The 20166-nt window shown below is 39.5% G+C and overlaps 1 protein-coding gene across 1 annotated transcript in view; it reads right to left on the reverse strand.

Annotated features, from left to right (window-relative positions):
• The window catches only part of LOC127572582 (dynein axonemal heavy chain 6-like), a 320765-nt gene that overhangs the window by 112050 nt on the left and 188549 nt on the right, over positions 1 to 20166 (reverse strand). The window contains 5 exon segments of the mRNA XM_052019999.1: positions 1273 to 1398; positions 8343 to 8546; positions 14667 to 14863; positions 17634 to 17757; positions 19296 to 19557. Of these exon segments, the coding sequence (XP_051875959.1) occupies positions 1273 to 1398; positions 8343 to 8546; positions 14667 to 14863; positions 17634 to 17757; positions 19296 to 19557 (913 nt within the window).

A 20166-nucleotide genomic window follows, 5' to 3' on the forward strand; every position in this document is an offset into this window, starting at 1 on the left:
TAAACTGTTCAAGTCTCTCTGCAACCTTTCTGTTTCTTCAACAGTTCCTGCTCCTCCACCAATCTTCGTGTCATATGCAAACTTAGCCACAAAAGCATTTAATCCATAATCTAAATCATCAATATACAGTGTAAAAAGAAGCGGCCCCTAAACCGACCCTTGTAGAACACCACTAGTAACCAGCAACCAACCAGAACAGGACCCCTTTATTCCCATCCTTTGCTTTCTGCCTATCAGCCATTCTAATATCTTTCCTGTAATTCCATGGGCTCTCATCTCATTAAGCAGTCTCTTATGCGGCACCTTGTCGAAGGCCTTTTGAAAATCTGAATACACAACATTCACAGCCTCTCCCTTGTCCATCCTATTTGAGATTACCTCAAAGAATTCCAATAGTTCGTCAGGCAGGATCTTCCCTTCATGAAACCATGCTGGCTTGGATCTATCTTGTCATGCACCTCTAGGTATTCCATAACCTCGTCCTTGAGGATCGACTCCAATAACTTTCCAATCATCGATGTCAGACTAATAGGCCTGTAATTTTCCTTTTGCTGCCTCCCTCCTTTCTTAAACAGCGGAACTACATTTGCGACCTTCCAGTCTTCCGGGACCATGCCAGAGTCTATTGATTCCTGGAAAATCATTTCCAATGCCTCCACAATCTCTAAAGCCACCTCCTTCAGAATCTGTGGGTGCACTTCATCTGGTCCGGGAGACTTATCTGTCCTTAGTCCATTTAGCTTCCCAAGCACCTTCTCTCTAGTAATCTTGACTGTACTCAATTCTATTCCCTGAGACCCCTGACTATCAGGTATATTGCTGATGTCTTCCACAGTGAAGACTGATGCAAAATACCCATTTAGTTCCTCTGCCAGCTCTTTGCTACCCATTTTAATTTCTCCAGCATCATTTTCAATCGGTCCTATATCTACCCGTGTTTTCCTAAGACAAGAAATTCTTTATTTTTAATAATCAGAGCTTCAAATCCACTGGTGTATTTTTTCTGGAAAGAGAACTATGTTGATTTTAAAATCTATTTAAGTTTTATGTGGAGCTCTGAAGTTGCAGCATTAAGTGATTGACATTTTAATATTACCTTGCTTCCAAAATAAGTATTAATGCCAGATGTGTGATTGGTCATATGTGTGCAATGACCTTTTATACAAGAGGTTTACATGCATGTAGTTGTTTGTGATACTATTCAGTAATGCTTGGCCTGCTGAGCTGCTTATCTGAGTGAGAAGAAAAATGAATATGGCAGAATACAGTTACCTCTTCTAAAAGTACAGGCATGCCAAGCCGAATAGCATTTTCTAATGTGCGCAAGAGTCCAGAGTCTGTCAGTTTAATTATCTTCAAGCCATTCTTCGTTTCCATGTTCCTTATCCAGCGATTTGCCTGTAAACAATTTTAAATTATCAACAATTTCACCTACAAATTTAAGTATAAACATTGCTACATCAATTTTGAGCATTTGTTCACTGTAGGATTTTGAAACTACAGTGTACTACTGCAATAGGTTGCAGGATTGCATTTCTAGAAACCATACATATCACGATTTTATATAATGTAAGCCTTTTTCTCAATGAATCCCATGTGATAAGTGAAGTTGAGTTCCTACAGGAAGTTCTTCTCTCAACAGCATTATCCCTGTGGGCGTTCATCTCCAGATCTTGTAGGCAGAAGAGAAACGGTTATTGTTTTAATTCACTTGAAATGGATATAACATTGTTCAATAAAATATCAGTGCACTAGTAGAAGACATTGCTTTGTCAGTTTCTAAAGCAGTTCCCTAAAGTGGCCTTCCACTGCAAACCAGCAGCCTGCAATTGTTGTCCTTGGTAAACTAATTACTTCTCTGTATACATTTTGTGTATTCTTTTCACATAAATTCCATAAGAGTGAATTTTTATTCTGTATCTCAATTTTTTTGGCATGAATTGTGAATTCCATAAGGGCAAATTTCTATTACCTGAACTTCTGTAAAGTGGGGGTACACTGCAAAAAGAGTATGCTGGGGTCAAAGTTTCAGAATTTCCACTTGGGACATAATGGCATCCATAGGGTTACCATCACAGTGTATTTTGTGGCTGATCAAATTTCACTCACACCAAGCTGGAAGCAACTGTTGGCATCAGTGCATTAATCAGATGCTCTATAAGATCTGGCTCAACATGAGGGTAAATAAATTGCCAAAAGGGACAGCTGGATTATTTTTTGAAAGAAGAAGGAAAGGCCAGGGGAAGAATACATTTTGTTTATGTACTCCTCCTATGTGAACAACAAACCAATAAATATGTCTATTATCTTACAAAAAATGTACAACTTTCTATCAAAAAGAGTCACATTGTTTCCAAACTACTTCCAGATTGTGCCACAGACAGTGGAAAATGTATCCTCTGTCAAACTGGGAAAGAACAGAAAATTGCAAAAGGGTGTAGAAACTCATTTGCTTTAAAAAATATGCCAAGAAATAATGATGCATGGGACACCTGCTGCTGTTTCCATCTGTAGTCATGTGCACACATCATATTATGATGTCAGTTTTTAAACAGTATCAGCGGTGCCATTTTTCCCTACGCCCCCAATAGTGGAGGAGATTTTCAGGAACCTGTGATTAAAATGAGCATAACCTGTGCTACGTGAAGTCATGCCAGTAAATCTTTAAGGAAAGGCAGTTCCTACTTACAGTAATTGCTGGAAGTCATGACACAGACTCATTGCAAAACATTCACCAACAGATATCTGCCTCTCTTGCAGAAGGTGGCACACAACCACTAGCTGTAACAACAGATTGTTGGGCAGTCTTGTCATTTGATAAGTCATCTACTCAGGGTGCCAATGATCATTGGGTCAAATGCCAAGGAGACCTTGATCATTGACAGAGCAGAGATCATGGAAGATGATAGTATGCTTATATCTAAATCTCTTTTTCTAATCTTATTTCCTTCTTATTCTACAATCTTTTCTGTCTTAGAATATGTTCCCCCTCTACCAGAGCAAAGCACTGTGCCTTTCTCCCATCAAATACCCAACAACTCTTATGTGCACAGATACCAGAGGCTGAGCTGGTAGAACATGAAAGATATCTAGTGACTCAACTGGATAATTGCAATGGCCAAGCCAATAATTGCAGGAGTTGGAGTAATCCTTCTGGTGCTTTGAACCTGATCTGCCATGGCTGATCTTCTGCCTCAGCAACATTTTCATGCATTACTTTGGTATTCTTTAATTCCCTTACTATCCAGAAATCTATTGATCTTTGTTTTGAGTGAAGTCACTAAGCTTCCATACCCATCTGGGTTAGAGAATGACAGAGATTCACCATCAACTGACTGGAAAAAAAATCTCCTCATCTCAGTGCTGAATAGCCTACCGCTTACTCTGACCCTGAATCTAGACCCCTCAGCTAGAAGAAACACCTTTCCTGCATCCAGCCTGTCAAGTTCCTTAAGAAATTTGTGAGTTTCAATGAAATGCCTCTCATTCTTCTAAACTTTAGAGAATATAGGCCTTGTCTACTCAATTTCTCCTCATACACCATCCCACCAAACAGAATATGAATCTTCATTCCACTCCCTCCATAGTGACTGTATACTTTCCACAATAGGAGATGAAAAGGTATAAATTGATCTAGGTACTCTCTCCCAAACCTTTTCAAAGGTGGACTAAGAAATCTTTTGGTAACAAGAGACTGGTAAATTACCTTATTTCACAGATATTAGCCTAGAATTGTTCTGTGCCTTAAAAAAATGGCTCATGTGCTAACAGACGTGTTGTGCAAGCACTTTATGTGGCAATATTCTACAATGCATAAGGCCCAATGCAAAATAGGTTCAGTGCCTAGCTCCTTCCCTCTTATCCATCTTTTATCTCAGCTCTTTTTTCAAAGAACATGTATCTAAAAACCTAATGCTGAAATTGTAACTCCTTTCAAAATATTTCTGTAAAAAATGGTGGATCCTAAATTACATGACAACTTGTTTTTTGTTCAATCTTTCACTTGCATGTGTATTTCCAGTCTTTATTTTTAATTTAATTTCTCCCACTAAAGTAGTGGCCTGAATTTTCCTGAGAAGCACCATATTTCTCCAATTAACTTTTAGGAATTCAGGATATCCACACAAGTAGCCACAAATCTGCATGTGCCAAGCTTCTTGGAGTCATAGAGCAATACAGCATGGATACAGGCTGACCACATTGTCCACTCAGCTAGTCTCAATTCCCTGCGTTCAGCCCATATCCCTCTATCCAAATACCTACCACAAGCACTTCCTCTGGCAGCTCATTCCATATATTTACCACCCTCTATATGAAAAAGTTGCCCCTCAGGTCCCTTTTAAATCTTTCCCCTCTCACCTTAAATCTACAACCTGACCCTGAACCTGGACTCCCTGACCCTGGGGAAAAGACTGTTACCTTCCACCTTATCTATGCCTCTCATAATTTTAAACATTTCTATAACGTTGCCTCTCACTCTCCTACGTTCCAAAGAATAACAATCTAGCCTGGCCAATCTCTCCCTATAACTCAGGCCTTCTGGTCCTGGCAATATCCTCGTAAATCTTTTCTGCACTCTTTCCAGTTTAACCATGTCTTTCCAAATAACAGGGTGATCAAAACTGTACACACTACTCCAAGTGCAGCCTCACCAGCGACTTATACAACTTCAGTATAATATCCCAACTGCTATACTCAATGCCCTGACTGGAGGCCAGCGTGCTAAACACCTTTTTAACCACCGTGTCTACCGGTGACACTGCTTTCGATCAACTGTGCACTTGTACTCCCAGGTCCCTCTGTTCCATTACACTCTTTAGTGCTCTACCATTCAAAGTATTAGTCCTATGCTGGTTTGACTTTCCAAAATGCATCACCTCACATTTAGCTGTATTGAAATCCATTTGCCACTCCTTGGCCCACCTCCCTAACTGATCAATATCCCCTGTAATCTATGATAACCTTCTTCACTATCAACAACACCCCTTAATTTTGTGTCATCTGCAAACTTACTGATCAAATCGTGTGCATCCACATCCAAATCATATCTATAAATAACAAATAACAAGGATCTCAACACCAACCGCTGCGGTGCACCACTAGTCACCGGCCTCCATTCCAAGAAACAACCTTCAACCACTAACCACTGCTTCCTACCTCCCAGCCAAATTTGAATCCACCTAATTAGCTCCCCCTGGATTCCATGGGGCCTACACTTCCAGACCAGCTTACCAAGAGGGACCTTGTCAAAGGCCTTGCTAAAGTCCACACAGACAACATCCACTGCCCTAGCCTCACCTACATTGTTGGTTACCTCTTCAAAACACTCTAACAGATTCACCAAGCACGATTTTCCATGCAGAAAGCCATGCAGACTCCTCGTAATCAGACTCTGTCTATCCAAATGCTCGTAGGTCCTGTCAGAATTCCCTCCAGTAACTTCCCCACTACCAATGTCAGGCTGACCAGTCTGTAGTTTCCTGTCTTGTTCTTGCTACCCTTCTTAAACAATGAAACAACATTAGCCACCTTCCAGTCTTTGGGAACTTCACCAGTGGCTAACAGTGAAGCAAATATCTCCACAAGGGCCTCCGCAATTTCTTCTTTAGCCTCCCAGAAAGTCCCAGGATGCACTCGGTCAGGCCCTGGGATTTATCCACCTTACTGCACTGTAAGGCTGCAAATACCTCCTCCCTGGTAATATGGATTTCCTCCAAGACATCTCCACTAGTTTCCCTTATCTCTTGAATAACCATAATTTTCTCCTCAGTAAACAGCAAGGAGAAATATTCATTAAAAATCCCACCCATGTCCTGCGGCTCGAAACATAGGCAGCCCTTCTGATCTCTAGGGGGACTACTCTCTCCCTAGCCATCCTTTTGCTCTTCATATACCTGTACAACCTCTTGCGATTTTCCTTAACGTTACTTGACAGATCCATCTCATACCCTCTCTTTGCCTCCTGATTTCCCTCTTAAGAATATTCTTAATCTTTTTTCGTCATCAAGGGATTCACTCGTCACCTCCTGAACCCTATGTATGCTTCCTTCTTTTTCTTGACCAGAGCCTCAATACCCATCGTCAGGCAAGGTTCTTTAAACTTGCCAGGTTTACCTTGATATCACACTCTTAAAAGCCTCCCATTTGCTATTCATTCCTTTCCCTTCAAACAGGCTCACTCAATCGATCTCTGTTAGATCCCGCCTAATTTCCCCAAAATTAGTCCTGCTCCAGTTTAGGACCGTAACCTGTGGAATTGTCCTATCCTTTTCCATCACGGTCTTAAAACTAATAAAATTATGGTCGCTGGAGGCAAAGTGTTCCCTGACTGCTACTTCGGGTACTTGCCCTACTTCGTTCCCTAAGAGGAGGTCCAATATTGTACCCTTCTGAGTAGGGTCCTCTATATATTGACTCAGGAAACTTTCCTGGACACACTTCACAAATTCCACCCCATCCAGGCCCTTAACACTCTGGATAGTCCAGTCAATACCGGGGAAATTAAAATCTCCCACTAATACAACCCTGTTATTCTTACAACTATGAGCAATTTCTCTACATATCTGCTCCTCAAGTTCCCACTGACTATTGGGGGAGGTGGGGGGGGGGGCTCTATAACACAGCCCCACTAGAGTGACCCTCCCCTTGTTGCTAAATTCTACTCATATTATATTCTTGTCCACTATCATTCCACCTTTATCTGATGTTAGATTCCTCACAGCATCCAACAGTGAAGCACCAACTATATGGAGTTTCTGAGAAATTATGCTAGGAAATCTGCCATCTGAACCTGTGTGTGACTGGACCCAAATCAAATTCAACAACGTTATTCATTTCAATCGCAAGGAAAGAATTAATTGAGTTAACAAATGAACTGGATTGTTTAAAAGGATTTGTACTGCTGTGTGTGCTAGACTTTTAATATCATTTAATAGCATGATTACTTTTCAACAATTTTCTGAAGTTTCTGAACGGTTGTGAATATCAGACGTATTCTGACATATGCTTCACAGGTCATGGCTTGCTTCAGAGACAAAGTTGCTGCTAAAAGATTCCCTCCAGATAAGTGGAGACTTAACAGGTAGGAGAGAGGCAAGCGCAGACGCACAATGCTTCCAGGAATTTCTGAGCTGATGTTTCAATCGGGGTTTTATTTGGGAATTGCATCCTATTAAAGGTATTCTGTCAATATGGAAGTGCTCATTAATTAAACAACAAAATAAATGTATAAGTGGACATTTGTATAATTGACACATTGGAAGGTTTGATACATTGATAAAGGAATGTCTGTTAACATTTAGTGCAAATTGTGTTGATATTGACCCAGAATTTTCCATCAGTGGTATGCTGTTCATTCTTGCAGCTGGACCCTGAAAAAAAAGGTTGCACTTATTCAATCGACGAGGCACCTACAGAAAAATCCTAACAGTGAAGCTCCGCACATCATTAGAACCTTGTGCAAGGAAAATGCCAATGTCTGGGTGCCAGAACAACGCTCAGCCACAAAAAGTCTGAATAAAAAAAAACTGACAACTGGCTAAGACCTTACTTAGCTGACTCTCAAATCTGTCAAAATCTATCAAAATTCATGAAAAATTAGAAGGTTTTAAAGTAGTAAGATAAAATACATAATATTAAAAATTTAAATATAAAACCTTTAAATAAGCTCAATTAATTAAAAACACAACTGACATAATTCTTTACAGCTATTCTTAAGCTAGTCTTAAGAATGGAGAAATTATCCATACGTCAGCTCCCACAAGGGACAGGTTGTTTGAGCAGATTCCCTGGTCGAAGTGTTATGAAATTGCTGCAACTTTGCATTTCTTCATTGGACATAGGAGTCTGGGAATCCAGCAATGGAATACATTCAGTAAAACTCCCATGGACATATGGACAGCGATTTGTGCAGAAGTCACAAAGTTGCAGACAATTTTGAAGTTAAACATCAGCAAATATATGGGGATTGTTAATATTTCTTTGCAAAATCTAGGTCAAAACGTTTTCTGGAATACACTCTCATTTCCTTTACCATTTTTATTGAAAAAAAGATTTTAAGATTTTACAATGCTGCTGAAAATAACAAAATATCAGTTGTGTAGAACAAAAGCCAACTTTGCTTAGTTGTGAAGTATTTATAATTGGAAATCAACATATCTTTTCAACTACTGATGTAATGCAAAGAAATTGTTAGGTTTGTGATTATTAGTTTGGTCCAAAAATGACTATAAAGAAGGAAATCGATAAAATAGCTTTTGAAGGGTGTTGCCACTGGAAAGTTCACGTGAACTCCATGAAAAGTATGTCATAGGCTACTTATAGTACAGCTTATGCATTCTAACCTGATCCTGTGGATCAATCATCAAGGGCCACCGATGACCCCGCTTCACAAGAATGCCATTCTCAATAGAAATGTTATCACGTGGTAGACCATCAGTGTTCCATTGGCGAATCTCATAGGGATCACCTAAGATATTAGTGAGGCTGAAGTTTGCACTGATGGGGATTTCAAGTTCCGTGCAGCCTTTAATCCAGTGATCTATTAGCTATTAAAAAAGATCAGTAAATCTGATTAGTAATTATAATAAACAGTTCCCACATATAGGTTTTATTTTACAATAAACAGGCATAAATTCTAAATATGCAAAAATTAGAGACATGAAAATTAAACTGCATCATATCTAAATTTGCAGAGTGCATTGTTAAAGTCTTTATGATAAAAAATCAGATTATAATATAGAACTTTTGCAAATTTTGCTGCAAGGAAAAAGCAAAAGCTTAACTAGCAAAAAACAATTATGCTACTCAGCACAGTACACTGATTTTACCTGAGTAAATTATGCTTAATGTTTCAGAATACACCTACTGAGCAAGGCAGAGAACCTCTCGTCAGTTCTTAAATTAATTCCAACATCAGAATACACTATAAGTTTAGAAACTTTTGAGATTAATAAATTAATTGGATCCATTGTAAAAATTCTCCTGTATTTCCTCCTTTTAAAGCCTTTTCCATCCCATGCATTCTCTGTAATAGGATGTGAAGCAACATTTTTCTTCAAACTACTATGATTGTCAGTCTTAAGTTCTTTAACGAACAGGGGAAATGGCAGAAGCCCTGGTATTGGTATTGGTCTATTATTGTCACTTGTACCGAGGTACAGTGAAAAACTTGTCTTGCATACCAATCGTACAGGTCAATTCATTACACAGTGCAGTTACATTGGGTTAGTACAGAGTGCATTGATGTAGTACAGGTAAAAACAATAACAGTACAGAGTAAAGTGGTTCATCCCTATGGGGAAATGTACCAGTAAATACATTACCAGTTATCAGATGGGCATCTCAACTTGACTAAAATTTGTTCAAGTCAAACAAACTTCATTGTGCAGCATTCTCCCATCGAAAATAAAAAACACTTAGATTTACAATGGATAAGAACTGACAAAGTCAGCAACACTTATTTTTGAAGGCATGTCTCTTAAACAACTCATTATGCAACGTAAACAAGTTAAACTTTTCACTTCTAATTCATACAAGGCGATTGAAACAACATCATAGCCTGGATTTTGCTATCCGCAGCCAACAAATGGCACCGGCTCCTCATTCCACTTGCCATAGACCTCCTGTAAGTCTTTAAATGGTTTGGAAAATAATTTCAGCATGGAGATCTCTACACAGGATTTGGGACCTTTGTATCTCTTAAATCAAGTAGATTGCTGAATTTGTAGTGAAACACATTGACTATGAATTAAATATCACCTAGGATATTTAATTCAAAGTTACATGATACACAATAACTGAAATGAAGAGAGGATAAGAAAGATGGGAATAACAACAAGCTGAGCTAAATGATCCCATAGAGGATGTTGAGCATAGACTCTTCTGATTATCTACCTCTTCCTTCAAAATATTCAAAGGATTGAAAGATTACTGGGAGTAGGCATAAAATTGCCCAGTTTTGTCCTGTTAATAAAGAGGACAAGTCCAATCCAGCTAATTGCCACCCAATAGTCTACTCTCAATCATGTTCAGAGTCATGGAAGATGTCATTGACAGTAACTTCCTGATTTTAACTTTTAACTTTGCAAGTGTAATTGCTGGCAGTTGTTTTCCAAGTTATTCTTCTATCATAAAGATAGTCAAGAACACCATTACTATTTTTACTGAAATGAATTACAATAGACATAGATTTACTTTCTTCACTCACAATGATACAGCACTACTTTTGCAGCAGTGGCAGCACCATTAATATGATTCTTTATCTTGTAATGATGGTACCTCTATCTGGCTTTCGAGTTATCTCCTAAGAAAACAAGTTTGAATTATAAAATCTAGAAATTGGTTCACATTCTGCTGTTTGTTTTCAGTACTAAGGGACCGAGAACTGATTTAATTCAGGGTAATTCACATTTGCAATCATTCCTGGGTTCCCCACACCCTCAATCCAAGGCTGAAAGGGCTTCAGACTTCCTTCCTATTAAAATAATAACACAAATTTTCTTTACTATCCAATTAATGATTCATTTTTGAAGTCACTATTTCAAAATTTATATAACAGCACAATTCAAACGATGCAACATCTGTAAAGTTGATCACTTGTTACGAAACCAATAACAATTAAAATTAATAATCTTCCAGTAATATGTTCATATCACTTAAAAATTGGTTTCAGAAACAGAACCACCAGCTTTTACCCATGTAACTGGGAGAAAGTTCAGGACCCCTGAGCAAAGGTAAAGGCCTAAACTGGTGCTCAACTCATCACTGATCCTGGGATAACTGCACTATGCTGTTAGAGTTCCTCATGGAATCCAGCATGGAATAGTTAGTCTCCCTAGATTTCCCAACCTTAACATTGGGAAATAAGCCAATGAATTGGGAAGAAGTTTAGCAGGCGTATTCATTTCAATTGGAGGAAACAGTTGTGAAAAAAGTACAAACCAATATCCTTTCCCTGGAGTAGATTTAAATATTTTTAATTGTTCTTAGTTGTTTCCTAATATTTCCCATGGAAGACTAGGTGGAAGACTTGTTCCAGGTAAAAACAGGCTTCATGGACCAAGCAGCTCAGGTAGTAATTGGCACAGTGCAAAGCTTTTGTTTGCACGCTATCCAAACAGATCATTCCATACATAAGTACAGTGAAGTAGTACAAAAGGAAATCAATAACAGAATGTGGAATATAGTGTTATAGTTACAGAGCAAGTGCAGTGCAGGTAGACAAAGAAGGTGCAAGGGCCATGAAGAGGTAGATTGAGGGATCAAGAGTTTATCTTTATAAGAGGTCCATTCAAGACTCTTGTACTGGCAGAATAGGAACTGTCCTTGAGCCTGCTGGTGTGTGTTCTCAGGCTTTTGTAACTTCTACCCAATGGAAGAGGGGAGAAGAGAGAATGATCATGGTGGGTGGGGTCCTTGATTATGTTGGCTGCTTTCTCAAGGCACTGGGAAGTATAGACAAAGTCAATGGAGGGGAGGTTGATTTTTGTGATAGACTAGGCTGTATTTATAATTCTCTGCAATTTCTTGTGATCTTGTTGCCATACCAGCTATGGTGCACCTGGATAGGATGCTATCTATGATGCATCTGTAAAAAATGGTGAGGGTCATTGGGAACATGCTAAATTTCCTTAGCCTTCTGATAAAGTAAAGGCATTGGTGTGCTTTCTTGGCCATGCTGTCTACGTGGCTGGACCAGGACAAATTGTTGGTGATATTTACCCGGGGACCGTAAACTCTTGCACATCTCTACCTCAGCACCATTGATACAGACAGACATGTGCACTCCACCCCATTTCCTGAAGTCAACAATCAGCTGTTTTGTTTTGCCGGCATAGAGGGAGAGGTTGTTGTTTTGACACCATGCCACTAGGCTCTCTATCTCCTTCCTGTACTCCATCTCATCATTGCTTGAGATCCAGCCCACTATGGTGGTGTCATCTTCAAACTCGTATATGGAGTTAGAGCAGAATCTGGCCACACAGTCATGAGCGCATAGGGAGTAAAGCAAAGGGCTGAGGATGCAGCCTTGTGGGGCACCATTATTGAGGATAATCATAAATGGCTGTTGGTCAGCCAAAAGTCTGGGCCACTATGCAAAATCCAACTGAAGTTCAGCATTGCAGTCTTGTCTCCACATCATAAAAGATCTGAATTCACATCCCACGCCGGTGATTTGAGCACAAATACCCAGACTGACATATCAAGGCAGCACTGAGGTTTTGTCTGTCAGATGAGATGCCAAACCAAAACTTTCTCTGCTCTCTCAGATGGATATCAAACAGAACATGGCTGTATTTCAAAGATTCCCAGATGAATTATCCCTGATGTCCTGGCTAATATTAATTCTTCAACCAGAATCACAAGACAAGGTCACCAACCTGTAACACCATGAAGGCTCATCAACCTGAAACATTAACTCTGTTTTTACTCTCTCCATAAATGCTGCATGACCAGAAAATGTTCTTGCATTTTCTGCTTTAATTACAGAAATAGACTGAGTTGTTTTGTTGTTCATAGTTTGCTATGGGTAAGTGTGTTTCCTACATTACAAAAGCATCTGCATGCTGTAAAGTGTGTTAGGAGATCCTGAAAGCTATGATAAAGGTAGTATAAACACATTTTTGTTACCTTAATGTAGCAGTGCCCGTATCAAATTATTACTTTCAGAAAGAAACTGAAGATAGATAACTGCTGACAAAAATTCTAATACTGCAAGAAGTCTATCACAAAGTAATGCTAATTTTGCACAATGATCAAGCAACTTTACATACTGTCTGCAGCTTAAATGATATTTAAAACCTATCCACTGATTTGTATTTTTGAACCTCAGCAAGTGATATTAGGTTTGAACTTTTATCCATCATCTAAAATTGTAAAGATTGTAAGCGAGTCCATGAATTCTTCACAGACAACACCAACGTTGCACATTGGCCAGCAACTAATCAGTGTGTGGATAGGAAAGTTTTGCCATCCCTCAAATGTTCTGGTTGGCAATTGGTATTGGTATTTGTTTATTATTGTCACTTGTACCGAGGTACAGTGAAAAACTTGTCTTGCATACCGATCGTACAGGTCAATTCATTACACAGTGCAGTTACATTGGGTTAGTACAGAGTGTATTGAGATAGTACAGGTAAAAACAATAACAGTACAGAATAAAGTGTCACAGCTACAGAGAAAGTGCAGTGCAATAAGGTGCAAGGTCACAACAAGGTAGATCGTGAGGTCATAGTCCAGCTCATATAAGGGAACCATTCAATAGTCTTATCACAGTGGGGTAGAAGCTGTCCTTAAGTCTGGTGGATCATGCCCTCAGGCTCCTGTATCTTCTACCTGATGGAAGAGGAGAGCAGAGAGAATGACCTGGGTGGGTGGGGTCTTTGATTATGCTAGCTGCTTCACCAAGATAGCGAGAAGTAAAGACAGAGTCCAAGGAGGGGAGGCTGGTGTATGTGATGTGCTGGGCTGTGTCCACAACTCTCTGCAGTTTCTTGCAGTCCTGAGCAGAGCAGTTGCCGTACCAAGCCTTGATGCATCCAGTTAGGGTGCTTTCTATGGTGCATCGATAAAAGTTGGTGAGAGTCAAAGGGGACAAACCAAATTTCTTTAACCTCCTGAGGAAGTAGAGGCGCTGGTGAGCTTTCTTGGCTGTGGCATCTACGTGATTTGACCAGGACAGGCTGTTGGTGATGTTCACTCCCAGGAACTTGAAGCTCTCAACCCTTTCGACCTCAGCACCGTTGATGTAGACAGGTGCATGTACACTGCTCCCTTTCCTGAAGTCAATGACCAACTCTTTTGTTTTGTTGACATTGAGGGAAAGGTTGTTGTCATGACACTGTTCCACTCAGCTCTCTATCTCCTTCATGTACTCTGACTCATTGCTGTTTGAGATATGGCCTACAACAGTGGTATCATCTGCAAACTTGTAGATGGAGTTAGAGCAGAATCTAGCCACACAGGTCATGAGTGTATAGGGAGTAGAGTAGGGGGCTGAGGATGCAGCGTTGTGGGGCATCAGTGTTGAGAATAATCGTGCCGGAGGTATTGCTGCCTATCCTCACTGATTGCGGTCTGTTGGTTAGAAAGTCAAGGATCCAGTTACATAGGCACGTGTTGAGTCCTAAGTCTTGTGTGCAATAGCACATGATCTCCAGTGGAAGGCCTGTAAATGTTATGGACTCTCAGGGTAGCAACACAATGTAAAAATATTTTTATACTTTGCTGCTGTGTTCAGGGATTCATAATTTCCTGCACTTCTTTATTCAATTCTGTTCATGTGCCCTATCACCTTTCTTGGGGTGGCACAGTTGTGCAGGAGGTAGTCTGTGGCTGCTACCTGACAGATCCAGTTACCCAGGTTCACTCCCAACCTTTGGTAGTGACTATGTGAAGTTTGTACGTTCTCCCTGTGATTACGTGGGTTTCCCTGCATGCTCAGTTTTCCTCCGACATCCCAACATAATCTGCTGTGTAGGTGGTGTCTGGAGAATTGGGGAAGTTGATGGGCATGTGAGAGAGAATAGGTTACAGGGATATAAGTGGTGGGGGGAGGGGGTAATATAATGATGGATTGCACTATGAGCTGGCGTGGACTTGGGTGGTCAAGTGGCCTCCTTCTATGTTCTTATTAAATATATGAATATAAAATTATGTTAACGTACCATCTGTCGGTAATGAGCAGTAAAGGCTCCATAATATGCAACACATGCTGCTGCAATGAAGACATTTCCAATTATATTTGATATTTCATCTTCAAACCGAATTATGCTCTCTTGCCAGCGGATTTGTTCATCTCCAAGCGCGGCTGTAAGTTTTCCAGCACGCACTAATCGAGCCTGAGTCAGGGCCATTGTTCGAGCTAAAGAGAAAGAAAGAAACATTCAAGTCAAACAGAATTGCAGTTGAAATTATTGAATACAATGAATTATGCTAAGAATATATTTACTGAATATACATTGAAAAGTACAAAAATCAAAACTGCAGATGCTGGAAATCTGAAATTAAAACAAATACTGGTGCAAAATTCCAAGTCAGGAAGCATCTGTGGAAAGAGAAACAGAGTTAATATTTTTTTTCAGCCTGAAATATTAAATCTGCCTCTCTTTCCACAGATGCTCCCTGACCTGCTGAGAGTTACCAAAATTTTCTGTTCCTGATTTGAAAAGTGTTAGTAATTCTTTTATGCACATGTCATCAACAGTACTACCAAGTGGTGCTTAAAAAAAACCTGCTCACTGATGCTCAGTTTGGGTTCTCCTCAAACCACTCAGCCCAAACCCTCATTACAAGCCTTGGTTCAAACATGGGCAAAGGTGGCTGAATTCCACAGATGAGGTGAGAGTGATTGCCCTTAACATCAAGGTAACATTCAATTAAGCATGGCATTAAAGAGCCTGGGTAAGACTCAAATCAAGAGAAAGAAAATATTCCACTGATTGAAATAATATCTAGTGCAAATAAAGATGGCAGTGTTTATTGGATGCATAAACTAGGATGAAAATTCAATGTGTTAGTACATCACTATATAAAGTATTGTATTTTGGATAAAATATTAAACTATCCTCATCCCTGTCCTCCTAGAAAGATACAAGTGATCTTCCAGCATTATTTGAAGTACAAGAAAGTACATTGTCCAACATTTATCCCCCAGTGAACATCACTAAACCAAATTTTTAGTCAGTTACCTTATATATGGGACTGCAGCATGGCTGTTGGCTGCTGTGTATCATAATTATAGCATTCTTCAGAAGTATTCTGTTGGTTGTGATGTGCTTTGCCATATGTCCAGAGGACATAGAAATGTCATAGAAAGATTAGGTTCTTTATTTCACTGTCAAGAATGTCCTCCAATTTCAGACCAACCTTCAGTCTTTGTTCTGTTTGTTCTCAGGCCTGGATTCTCTTGCTCTGTGACACTTCATCCCCACTTGCAGACCTGTTGAAATGCCCAACTCCACCTACTTCATCCAAGAATGGAATTGAACTGTCTGTTCCAACTCTGTACTCTCTCCCAGGTCTCCTCTGAACACTCCTTTGTTAATTTTGCTCACTGCCTCACTTGAATCTCATCAAAGAGTGTTCCAAATCTATTGTTACATCCAACTGTACTAAAAGTTATTCCTTCCCACCTACTGAGGTTAACATTGACTGGTCCAGCTCTGTCTGCATAACCCAAACCCTAACTTCTCTGACAGGCTCAGGTACTGCTAAATTCTGCCACCATCTTAGGTGAATGTTCCTAGTGGTGCAACTCAAGCTCAAGCTCTGTTACCTGCAATTTTAGGAGCAGCAGCATTGTCGTATCAATTATTGTCTCTTCTATGCCATCTTTTCTTGATTGTTCCAGCTAAGAATCCCATTATGATTCCAGTTTATAGGCATTAGTCCTTGTTACACTCCCCACTGCTGCTATTTCAATCTCAGGTCCCAGCATGTAGCCTCGGCCCCAGCATGGAGAGCTATTGCACATCATATCATATGTTTTCAAGGTTTGTCTTCCTTTACATGACGAACTTCCAGCCTTGGCACATTGGCCATCCAAGCCTAGGGTTTCACTTCCCTGAGGTTCTTGTTCTGACAGACACGTTTGCAATCATCGGCTCCTCTCAGCCCAGCATTTCACTCTTATTCACAAGCATTCAGAAGTTTCCTGATGCAAAATTATTAGCAGTGGCAGGACACAGGTATCAAAACAATAATCATAAGACCATAAGATGTAGGAGCAGAATTAGGCCATTTGGCCCATCGAGTCTGCTCTGCCATTCAATCATGGCTGATTTATTCTGGGAATCCTGCCTGGTATGAAAATCAATAACTTATCCTGAGATCACTCAAACCAACAACCCTCTAGTTTAATAGTTAAAGTAGCTTTCATCCAATATACCCAAGGGACAAGAAGAAAACTGCATTCAGGTTATACCTTCCATACCCTTAGAAAACTTCAAAATTCTTCATGGTCAGTTAGTTATTTTTGAAGGTCAGTTACTATTGTTATTTTAATTAAAACACCACATGATTACAAAACAGTTCTGGATAAAGAAAGTATTTCAGTGCATGTTCTATTTGGGTTCTCCATTACACATCTAGCAGCTTCTTAAAAACTGCACTAACATGGATTTAACCTGATGGAGTTGCAGGGAGCTGGTGGCTGGGGAGACTATGATTGCAGCAAAGTGGAGTCTGGGATAGCAATGACTCAAACCATCATTAACTGCTTTGTGTCAATCTGTTTTAATTGCGAACAATGGAAAATAGTTCCTTACATCTACCCTGATTTTGACCTTCAAAAGCCTTAGCTTGTACTCATAATTCACATAATTTTCTCTATCCTATAACTTACATTGTTTTATATTGTCCACTTTTAAGCCAATGCTGCCCCATGTTACACCAGAGACATGTTTCAGTAAGATCAGCTATAAACCAGGAGATCAGCTAGCATAGTTATGTCATAACATCTAACCAAATTTTCTATAACATGCCATCAAATTAAATTGTCAGCTGCATTAAAGTAAAAATAAATGGGCCGGTACATTCCTTAAAGCCACTTGACCTAAAGCTTTCCTTCTCATTAATCTTGTACAGTAAATGAAATTGAACATTATTGTGGAACATTTCTAAAAATATCTCACCTAGTTCCTCCTTTTCTCCAATGGTATTATCATACTGTTCTTGAAGATTCTCTAGCTGTAGGTCAAGTTGTCGTAGCTTGCTTTGTTTCTCTTTAAGGGTTCCCAATGTGGCATCCAGTTCAGCCTATTAATTAAAATGTGTTGCACATCTTATCATGTAAATTAATCTTACAATTAATGTAAAAATATTTTCCCTTTAAAAGAGTAGTCTTGAAGATATTTTTCAAAATTGATATCTCTTTCTACCTACAATTTGTTTAAAGACTGTAGCAGCCAGAGGGATGTCAGGTATCCATCCCATCAGGCTCTGGGAGAACACTCTGTCAGCTTGGAGGAGGTGTTGGGAATCATGGAACAAAGGAAGGTCATGTAATCAACACCTGGTCAGTATCAACTGAGACAGTTTTACAGCCCTGTGAACTGTCCCATTGTAAACATCCCACTGTGAGCTATCTGGAGGACAGAACAAGTAAATGTGGGTGTTTCGGGAACTGACATCTTGTAGAAAGGATGCTTTGATAAATTACAAAAGCTCAAACAAACACTCCAGTAATTAAGGAACCAAATGGTTGAAATAATTGTGGAATGACACCAGCCGGAATTTGAAGAAGCTAAAGAATAAAACACACTAGGTAATGACTTTGCCTAATAACTATACCTCTTTATTAATCAGGATTAGTTCAAACAACTCAAAGATTCATGATGTAGATCAAACAATTATTTAACTATTTAGTTTCACAACATCCAAAACTCATTACTTGTACTGAGATATTGCTCACTATTGATGAACCTTGCCAGGGTTTGATGCTGGCCCAGGGTGCAGACTCACTGATACTGATCAACCCATGAGGCACTTTTTTATATATTTCTTTGCATACCTCCTAGCCCGGTTCCTTATTGCCAATTGCATGGCTATTAGTCAACTGCTTTTCAGTATATATAAAAAATTTAGTTTATTCAAATTCCTGCTGGCACCATAACATGATCACCTTCACACTTTAACAACCAGTTCTGTGATTATCAGGGTGTCTGTTTGCACCTCTGCACAGGATATCTATTAACAGTAGAACATCCTTATCTGTTTGTTCTGTGCTCAGGGTCAGCTCACTGAGCTGTGTGGTTCCAACTCTACTTTTTCACATTGATGCTAGCCAGGTGTCAATCACATGAACATACTTCACCATGCTTCCTTTGTTCTGCTCTCACTACACCAGCCAGCAAAAGGAAAGTTCCTGGATTGGAGATGGGGTGTGGTTGGGAAAAATACAATTGCAGTGAAGTGTAGACCACATCAGCAGCTTTACCATTGTTTTGGACTTTAGACTGATACTCATGGTTTCATAAAAATAATTTGCATTTATTTGATGTCTTTTTCCTGTTTGAGGGTTTTAACTGAGCAAAGGTATCCAAAGTGCATATTCTGACTAGCACACCTAAGGAATATCAATTGCATGGATTTGTTAGACTCCCACTTGACTCAGAAAGGGTACAGTGGCTGCCCAACCTATTTAGATGGCAGAAGGAATAGAACAGACCAGTCAACAGACAAGATTTATTTGAACTCAGCTATGGGCCCAGTGATGGATGGAATCAAGATTTATCCTATGACCTTCATTTGTAAATTATGTATTGTTATAATTTGAAATAAAAGTTCTAACTCACCTGAGCTGCAGCGAGTTTTATCCGTTTTGGCTCGACTTCTTTAGAAACTCGGGAATACAGATCCATGGCTCTCACCCACATGCACATGGACTTACAAGCTTTAGACACTTTCTCTACTTTTTCAGGTACAAAATCTGGATTGTTAATGTATTTCTGAAGTCGTTGCAGAATCTGTGGTTTAATGTTGTCTTTGTCATAGTCCATGAGTTTTTTCAAGAAATTTGAATCACCAAGAACTTGTTTAGCTGAAGCCCAGTCAGTTCTATAACATAAAAAAAGAAATTGGATGAAATAGTTTCAAAAATGAACGCACAAAACCCAAGAACAAATTTATGATAGTCAATGAAAAGCAAAGAAGGCCTCTCATTGATTTCAAAACATCAGCACAACTGTAACATAGTTGAGGTGTCTGATGCTCCAGCACAAGCTTATTTGCTTGTATCTCAGTGAGATGAGAAAGTGGCAATCGAGAAAATCACTTACAGTAGAAACAGACTTGGAAATTCAATTGCAGCGGAAAATGTGCAACACCTACAAATTTAGCTTCTTACAACTTGTTCTTGAAATTTGTGCACACATCTCATTAATGTGAATGCAATCTCCAGCCACCATCATCAGTGCTGATTAGTGAACTAACACAGATGGGCACAATTTCAAAAGCTAGCTCTAACCATACCTGACTAGTGCTGATTCTTAAAAGGGAAATCTTCATTGCTTCCAACAGCTTTGAAAAGCTTCTTTCAAAATTGTTAACTATGAATACCTGATGTTTAGATGGCACTCTACAGGAAAAGGTGAAGAAGGGGAGAAGTCATCTAGGCCCAGAAAGACATCAAGACCGGTTAGGAAATGGCAGGGGAAGTATACAGCT

Source organism: Pristis pectinata, chromosome 7 (genome assembly GCF_009764475.1).
Source record: "Pristis pectinata isolate sPriPec2 chromosome 7, sPriPec2.1.pri, whole genome shotgun sequence".
Classification (NCBI taxonomy): Eukaryota; Metazoa; Chordata; class Chondrichthyes; order Rhinopristiformes; family Pristidae; genus Pristis; species Pristis pectinata.